The following is a 9,274-nucleotide window of genomic DNA, read 5'->3' on the forward strand; positions in this document are numbered from 1 at the left end:
GCTCTGAAAAAATATACTTGTTTTCCCAGTTCTTCTATAAATCTGAAAGAATTGACTTTGAACGGATAAGGATGAAGATAATTTGGAACCCTTCTTCAAGGGAACAAAAGGCATATTTTCCAAGTATTTATTTATACTACTACGTGCTTCAAATCTACAACTTGCAGATTAGATTATGAACTTCCAGTGTTCTGCCTCACCGTGTTCATTTTATTTGTTTTCTTCGAGAAATTACGATGGCACGAGGAAAATTTTATTGGATGGAAAAAAAATTCTCATTTTATTCAAATCACTTGGATAAGTTACCAATAATCTTTACATGAACATAATCCACCCTTGAAGTGATGAAACCGAACACGATCCCTAACAATTATTTCTCGATCGAAAGCTTGTGAAACAAACTTTGTAAACGAATGGCAATCTCTACAAACTCTCAGGTTCTTAACTATTCGTAAAGGCGTTCCTTCTGGAGTTCTTGCCAGGCCAAAAGTGATTGCCAGCTTCTCGCTGTGACATGAAGCAGAAGTTCCTAAACAATCTGTGTCTATGAAGGGAAACTCAGAAGTTGTGATAAGACATTTCTCCTGCACATAACCGTGCAGAGCAGCTCGATGAACAACTGCTCTCAGTTTCCGATAAATTTCATTAGTGTCAGGATGTGACTTGTCGTCCACAACAAATTTGTGAACCTGATCGCCAATTTCAATCCAGCTCCAACCAGGAGTTGTCTTTACTCCCTCGGTTTTAATCAACTTTCTCATCTTTGCAACACCATCTGCATTTTTCTCTTTTGAATAGATTGTAGCAAGAAGTACGTAGTCCCCTGCATTCGATGACCCTAGCTGGATTAGATTCCTCATGGCAATTTCCCCTATTTCTACATTCTTATGAATCTTGCAAGAGCCAAGCAGGGTCCGCCAAAGGACTGGATCGTCCTGGGCGTGAGAAGTCCTAATAACTTGAAGTGCCCTTTCGAGCATCCCAGCTCTGCCAAACAGATCCACCAGGCACCCGTAATGCTTAATTCCAGGCTTAACATTGAACTTAGAGATCATCACATTGAAGTACTCAACACCCTTCTCTACCAAGCCTTGGTGACTGCATCCACATAACAAACCAAGAAATGTGATGGAGTTCGGCTGGACTCCTTCCACCAACATACGCTCAAAAAATGAGATTGCTTCGTCCCCACAACCGTGTACTCCATACCCAACAATCATGGAGTTCCAAGTAAAAACATCCCGCTTCCGCATCCTCTCAAACACACTACGAGCACTATCCAAATTACCACATTTAGCATACATATCAATAAGCGCATTCCCAACATAAACATTCCCCAGAAGCCCCTTTTCACTAGCGATTGTATGCATCTGAACTCCAGTATTCAATGCTCCCAAGTGAGCACAAGACGAAAGCAATCCAACAATCGTAAACCCATCAAGACCCAAATTCTCATTCCTCATCACATTATACATCTTCAACGCCTCATGGTGAAGGCCCTGTTGAGAGTAACACGAAATCATAGAATTCCAAGACACCAAGTCTCTCTCAGGCATATTATCAAACACCTTCTCTGCACTCTCAATCAACCCATCTCCCGCATACGACCTCATAAGATTGGTGCAAACAACGACGTCACTCTCGTACCCAAATCTTACCACAGCTCCATGAATCTCTTCAAACTTCTTCCGGGCCTTCAGTTTCTCACAGGCCTTGAGCACGAAGGAGAAAGTGTATGTATCAGGGGAAGAATCGGAACCAGATGAAAGCATGCGATTGTAGTAAAAAATGGCTTGGAGAGGAGAAGGGCTGTTGGAAAAGCCTCTGATGAGGGAATTCCAGTCTTGGGTTTGTGGGTTTTGGAGGTGGTGGTGGAAGAGCAGCTGAGCGTAGGGCAAGCTGCCGGAGACGGAGACGGCGCAGAAGTTGAGCAGCTTGTTTGAAATGGCGGGGTGGGGTTGGAGACCGTTGGTGATGACGTGGGCGTGGATTTTTTTGAACCGTTGGAGGCTGTTGCATCCTTGCAATAAGGATAGGATGGCTTTGGTTTTTGAAGTTTGGCACATTTGAGTAATTGTGGGTTTGGGATGGAAGTGTTTAATGTTTTAGTAGAACGTACGTACGGCCGTTTTGTTAGGTAAACATTTTAAAATTTTTATACAAGCGGTATTGGGACGGGAGAATTGAACATAATAGTCATTTACAATAGGAGAAAGTCGGTTTGAGAAAGTGATCTGATACCTAGTTGTTCAAGTATGAGATAACCGTACTTAATATAAGACCTACCTTTTCAGGTAAGCAATTTACCTGAAAACACGAAGAAATGAAGCCTACATTAGCAGCTTTGCAGCCGATACTGGACCGGGAACGAGCAACAACCACAGCACGAGACGGTTCTGATGAGCCTGGGATTCGACATTTCAGTGGTTGGACAATTATGGTTTTGAGAGATTGCCACAAAGGAGACTTGCACACCAGGTCTGATCTCCTTAACCTCCAATTAAGATGGCGTTAAAACACTGCATAATATCTTCAAATTTGATAGAGATGGGCTGAGGCATAAATTAATCTTGCATACCTAACATAAAAAGAAAGTGCGCCAACCGTAGGAGTCTGCTCAACTCATGGACGGAGCCAATGAAGACTCATTGGGGGCAGATGCCCCCACTCAAGTAATTCATTTGTTTAGTTGCAGACTACAATTATATAATATATATGGGTTATCTTTAAAGAAAATATATGTATCTAATATCCAACATACATTCATTCTACTTATACTCCACATCAAATATTATATGAGCAATAGTGCTCTTGTTCTGTTATTCAAACCGATAAAACCCTCTCTTGCCTATCATGTACTTATATTTTTCTCATCACTTCGCCACCTTCCACTGCTATATTGAAAATTTTGTAACATTGGAAATGTGATACATCATCATTTGAAATCATCCTTAATATCATATTGTGTATAACCATACTGTAATAAAGTTTTCTTAGTTGTTTTCGGTTGCCCTAACTAGAAAAAATTTCTAGCTCCGTCCCTAGCTCAACTCCATCTCATTTGAAGTTATAATTCAAGTTTAAATTATAAAAACTAAAAGAGGTGCATGGTTAGCACTGCACTTTTTATATTCAAGTTTAAATTCCTCTTCCGTTTAAGTTAGAATATTTTAGAATTTCTCCTTGTGAAAATGAAGGTATTCGTCTCTCTAGAGCATTGGATATCTTTCTTGATCGTGCAAGCATCTCCTAGCAATATCGATGGTACCAATACGAATCTTGCTTCCGGCACAGCCGCACAAGAAGTGTGGAATCACCAAAGACTGTATGCGAGAGTTCTCACTGTTTTGTGGAAATGATTTCTGTTTATGGCCTCATACATAAAATGATTTGATGAATATGCAATATACAATACAGGCAGATGCTTATGGTCCCACAGGGTCTCCTTTTAGGGTTACCCTAAGAGAATAGACGTGTTACATGAGCAACTTTTTGGTTTGATTGTTGTAACCTCCGACTCGCTTCTATTTTTGTTGGAATTGAATATAGATGGGAAATCTGTGTGATATTTACTTATTAATATTAACCTCACAAAGTATATCAATCCACTCTCATTGACATCTATTCTAATCATTGAAAAACTTCATGGAGGAATCAACCAAAAAAATGAACGTAGAGTTTGCCGAGAGCATACAATTAATGCCATCTATAAGTTAAAAATTATCCTGATCTCCAGACATTTAATCAAACCTAATGAAACATGACATGGTCAAATGCAAAATGGACAAAAATAAAACACCAAAAAAGGTAAAAATTCCAAGTTGCATTCCTACATTTGAGGGATGCGCCATGATAAAAAGAGACACAAAGAGACAGAGAGGTAAAGAGACAAAGAGAGACAGAAACATAAACTTAGAGAAAAAGAGAGTACAAAGTTGAGAAAAATAAGGCGATCAATCTGATGCTTAAAGGTTAAATCCTAGGCCTCTTTGAATGCTATATGTTCAAGGCCTCTTGTGCCATAAAGCTAATATTCTCAACTTAATTTATTCTCAATTTTTTAGCCATGGTGAGTAAAAAAAACCCTAAATCTTGTATGTCTTCTGTGTTTTGGAGTTACTTTAGTTAATGTATTTCACAATGTTCTGCACACCAGGCAGAAGAGAATGCCAACCCAACCTACAGCTCCCTCGAGCCGATGGAGAAGAAGAAGGGAGGATTCACTGCCTCCAGCTTCATTTTCGGTAAGCAGCCATTCTCAGTAAAAGGGTGTTCGAAATCACTTCCGTCCAGAATTCTATCTAGTTATATGCTTGCTTTTGCATGCTTTGGTTTACAATGCATTTTCTTCTTGCCTGTGTAGTGTTGCTGGTGTTGGACCACATGGGATTCATGGCGATCATGGTCAGCATGGTGCTGTACTTTATATACGTGATGCACTTAGATCTGGCGCACTCCGCCAACCTTCTCACAAACTTCATGGGATCAACTTACCTCCTCGCCCTAGTTGGAGGCTTCATTTCGGACATATACTTGAGCAGATTCACAACATGCCTGATTTTTGGCAAAATTGATATACTGGTAACGTAAAAAATTCACATCATTTGGTTATTTTCTTCAAGTTCTCCAGTTTTACTTATCTCACAAAATTCTATAAAATTTGTTAAAATTTTAGGCTTTGGTGATGATGACAACGCAAACTTATGCAAAGTATTTGCAACCAAAATAAACTTGCACAGCAAATTCTGTCGAAGGCCGGATCGCTGCCATTCTCTTTGGATCCCTGTGCTTGTTGGCACTGGGATCAGGCGGTGTGAGGGGAGCGCTGCCCGCACTTGGTGTTGACCAGATTAACCGGAAAGAGGAAGGGAAGTCGCTCGCGACATTTTTCAATTGGCTTATGCTCAGTCTACAGTTGGAGCAACTATTGATGTGACAGCGATTGTGTATGTTAGCATGAATGTAGCTTGGTACTGGGGTTTCTTGATAGCAACTGTTGCATCCTTTATCGGGTTCACTGTTCTCGCGATGGGTAATCCGTTCTATCGTCTCCAAGTCCCCGGCGACAGCCCCATTATAAGGATCGTTCAGGTCTGCCTCTCTCTCTCTCTCTCTGGTCAAAGATCTGTCTTTCTATCTAATCAAACTCACTAGCACAAAAACTTACATTTTCACACGCCTATAACTAATGTGTCTAAATGTTGTGATAGGTTATTGTTGTCGCAATAAAAAACAGACATTTAACACAACCAGGGAGTTCTGATGAACTGTACGAAATTAGCGAAAAGGAAACAAATTATGCTGAAGAAAAAAATTATTCATACAAATCAATTCAGGTGATATTACATAATTCATAATTAAAGTTCACCAATAAATTAGCTCTAAACTTTCTTCATATTTGACAAAGAGAGAAAACACACAATTAAGGACAAAATTGATAATACAATCAAAAGTTTACCTCAAAGTTTTTGTGCATGTAGTAGGGCTTTGCCTTTGAAGGTGGACAATTTGTTGGACCAGGATACCTGTTTGTTGATTTGAGGGGTGACAAGGATGTGTGAAGTTTTTAAAATGAGTGATATTAGACAAACCATCTTTTTAGTTTATATATCATATGGTGTGGTGGTTGATGGTTAGATTTCTTCTTTGAATCAAAATGAAATTCAATCATCAACCACCACATTAGGTGGTTTACAAAAATGGTATTAAAAAATGGTCTCCCTGGCATTAATTCTTCTTCTGGAAGCTTATAATAATTTTTTTTTACTTGATTTAAATAGCAATTAAGTAGATCACTTCACTTTTTCTTTCTTAGAAAATGTGTAGTTGCAGATTGTTCAATCTACTCGAGGACATCCGTCAACTTATGTTGATTGTTGATACAAAATTCGTCAAAATTACCCTGATCACGTCCCTCACACTCGAATTTCCTTTGAAAATATGAAAACGAAGTAGAACTTTGTGAAAACTACAAGAACTAAAAACATGTTTTGGCCGTTTATAGGAAATTAGTGCCTTAGGTTTCGACACAGTTCACAAAGTTTCGACGCAGCAGTTCGCAAAATTGAAACTTTTGTTACTGTATTTTCAATTGCATGGAATTTTATCTCTGAGGACATCTGTCAACTACCCTTACCTTTTATGTGCTGCACACGTGACGATTTGCTAAAAGAAATTAGTACCTTTCGCTATGACACAATAATGTACTAATTACTGCCTAATGGTATTGAATCAGTTGTCTAGACAAAGCTGCCAACTCGGCAAAGACTCCAAGCCCCAACCATGGAAAGTTTGCACAGTAACACAAGTAGAAGAAGTGAAGGTCCTAACAAGAATGTTGCCAATTCTCTTCAGCACCATCATAATGAACAGTTGTTTGGCACAACTCCAAACATTCTCAGTCCAACAAGGAAGCATCATGGACCTCCACTTAGGCTCCTTCGAGGTTCCGGCTCCATTTATTCCCGTCATCCCTCTCCTCTTCATGTCTATCCTCATCCTGCTGTACGAGTTCTTCTTCGTGCCTTTTGCGCGAAAGATCACAAAGCACCCATCGGGCATAACGCAGCTTCAGCGCGTTGGCGTTGGACTAGTCCTCTCCGCAATCTCAATGGCAGTAGCGGGCATGGTGGAACAGAAAAGAAAGAATCAAGCCAACAAGGACATAACAAAGCCCATATCTCTCTTCTGCCTTTCGTTCCAATATGCTATTTTTGGCATAGCTGACATGTTTACCCTAGTAGGGTTGCTCGAGTCCTCTCCACAATCTCAATGGCGTATGCTCTGAATCGACTAATTTTTTGCTATTACTTTTCAGATTTTACTTAAGTAGATACTCTCTCTTCATTTTTCAGATGGTTGGCAAATTGGATGATGAAACCATGGTAATAGAACTTGGTCCACCTGATTTTAAAGAGGCCTTATAAGGTAATATGCTCTGCCTCAATTTTACAGAGCTTTTATTAGTATTTTCTTGCTCCTTTTTAACTCTTGACATGATTTCAGGATGTTGGAAGAGCCCTCTTACGAGCACATGTCGAGAGTCAACTAAAGGTTAACAAATTTGTATATTTATTATTTGTGCATTGAATAAGAATCAGAAAATGGTTCATGAACACAAAATGATTTTGGCATATATACAGAATGAGATAATGTTTTAGCCTGATCTGTTTGTGATGCCTCATTTAGAATTGCCACTTTTGCTTTTGGATCAAATGACATATGTTGTATGGCATCTTATCTTTGCACAGTATGTCGCTATTATTTAACTCCTAATGGATCTCATTTTTTTCAATAATTAGAATTTGGGGAATTTAGTTGGACTTATTTTTACGTTAGGCTGGTGAAGGGATTTTGCTCTTATCAACTCAGATTATCATTACACAGACAAAATGATGCAGCATTGTTCACATATTTCTTCCTAATGAGATGGGTTGGAAGGATTGAGATGCCAACCACTGTTCAGTAGTCAAAGCACTACATTTTTGAAGTACATTGGTAAAATAGGATCAACAACTCTTTATATGTATATTGGAGTTAGCGAACAACTACTATATATTTTATGTAAATACTTTGTACATGTTTTAGGTTTTTAGTTTTTAGTTTTACATATTTATGCACAATGCTTTTAGTCCCTTATTCTAACACTTGCTTACACTACCATTTGACATTATTTGGAGCTCATGGTTTTATAGAAAGGATATATATGCTGACATGAACGCATGCATATAGTATTTCCTCTTCAATTAAAGATAGAAATTCCTAAACGATAAGATATATTATGAATGCATGCATATATTATTACCTAGCAAGATACTAGAACACATTTAATGGCATTTAATTTATTGTCTATCAAGAAACTAGAAACTAGAAGACATTGAATACCATTAGAAATTTAAGATGCATTACCTTTTCATATAATATTTCAAAGTTCTTTCTGAGTCGGTGAAAAATTTATTTTGTGGACAATTTTTGGATGAAATATGATTAAGTATAATGCTTTCCGAGTTATTTTGTTTCGAGTTAGAGTAATTAGATTTTTCATGTGGTAGAAAGGAATTAGAATTTTGCATGAATAGAATTATTTGTTTTCACATTCCAAATTGAATGTAGTGTGTTTTATATATTGTTGTATTAGTGGCAAGGAAATAAAATATTTATGCATATTATTATAAATTTAATATATTTTCACCTATTTAAAAATAGAGATTAATTGTAAGTATAATTGTAGACATCGAAATTTCGGTAAATAAATGTTGACCGATAAATCAAAGTTTCGACGCTCATGTATTACATAAATTTTACACGTAGCGTATGTCTAAACAAAAAATCGAAATAAGTTAGAAAAGTCATCAAATAGGACACGTGTCAACACCTGGCAGAAATGACTTATTTCATCTGGCATATTATATTCAAAATTAGGCCTTGGAAATTTCTATAAATAGAAGTCATTTCATTCATTTTTGGGGGGACCAAAATCATTAGGCAAAATTCTTGAAGCTCTGAAGCTCTGAAACTCCGAAGCTCTCAAGCATCCAGGTTCCCGAAGAATAAAAAAAGCTCTCTTCGTTCTTCGTTCTTCGTTCATCGTTCATCCTAAGATCAAGCCCCAATGGCCCTTTGGATCAACAATCATCCACCAATTCAAGATCAAGCCCCGACGGCCCTCGAAGAAAGTGTTCTTTGTTCTTCGTTCATCGTTCTTCCAAGATCAAGCCCCAACGACCCTTTGGATCAACAATCATCCACCAATTCAAGATCAAGCCCTGACGGCCCTTGAAGAAAGTGTTCTTCGTTCTTCGTTCATCGTTCTTCCAAGATCAAGCCCCGACGGCCCTTGGATCAACAAGCCACCGTTCTTCAAGATCAAGCCCAAAAGCCCTTGAAGATCCATTCATCACTGTTCTTCAAGATCAAGCCTCAACGGCCCTTGAAGAAACACTCATCCTCAAGATCAAGCCCCAATGGCTCCTTGAAGATTCGCTCAAATCCACCTTCAAAGATCAAGCCCACGGCCCTTGAAGAAACTTCCAACAGTTCATCCAAAATCAAGCCTCGACCGCCCTTGGATCAACGAAACATCCACAAATCAACACCTTACGGAGATCGAATCAGAGGATCAAAATAGAGAGAGATTGTAACCCAAAATCATCAAATACAAATATTTGTTTGTGCACGTTGTTCTTGTCTCTTTCGTTTCAGGAATTTTCCGCGTTCACAAATTGGCACGCCCAGTGGGACCATCTCTACCTCTCATCTCTTTCTCCGTTCAAGG

At 38.5% G+C, this 9,274-nt stretch overlaps 1 protein-coding gene and 1 pseudogene across 1 annotated transcript; one reads left to right on the forward strand and one right to left on the reverse strand.

Annotated features, from left to right (window-relative positions):
• Nucleotides 1-251: 251 nt before the first annotated feature.
• LOC126591956 (pentatricopeptide repeat-containing protein At3g56550-like) lies at nucleotides 252-2,534 on the reverse strand. The gene has a single exon (XM_050257692.1). It carries the CDS (start codon nucleotides 2,064-2,066, stop codon nucleotides 303-305), a length of 1,764 nt encoding a protein of 587 aa, XP_050113649.1. The 5' UTR covers nucleotides 2,067-2,534; the 3' UTR covers nucleotides 252-302.
• Nucleotides 2,535-3,993: 1,459 nt separating this feature from the next.
• LOC126592311 (protein NRT1/ PTR FAMILY 4.5-like) lies at nucleotides 3,994-7,061 on the forward strand (annotated as a pseudogene).
• The last annotated feature ends 2,213 nt before the right edge of the window (nucleotides 7,062-9,274 follow it).

The sequence above is a fragment of the Malus sylvestris genome, chromosome 12, assembly GCF_916048215.2.
Source record: "Malus sylvestris chromosome 12, drMalSylv7.2, whole genome shotgun sequence".
Taxonomy (NCBI): domain Eukaryota; kingdom Viridiplantae; phylum Streptophyta; class Magnoliopsida; order Rosales; family Rosaceae; genus Malus; species Malus sylvestris.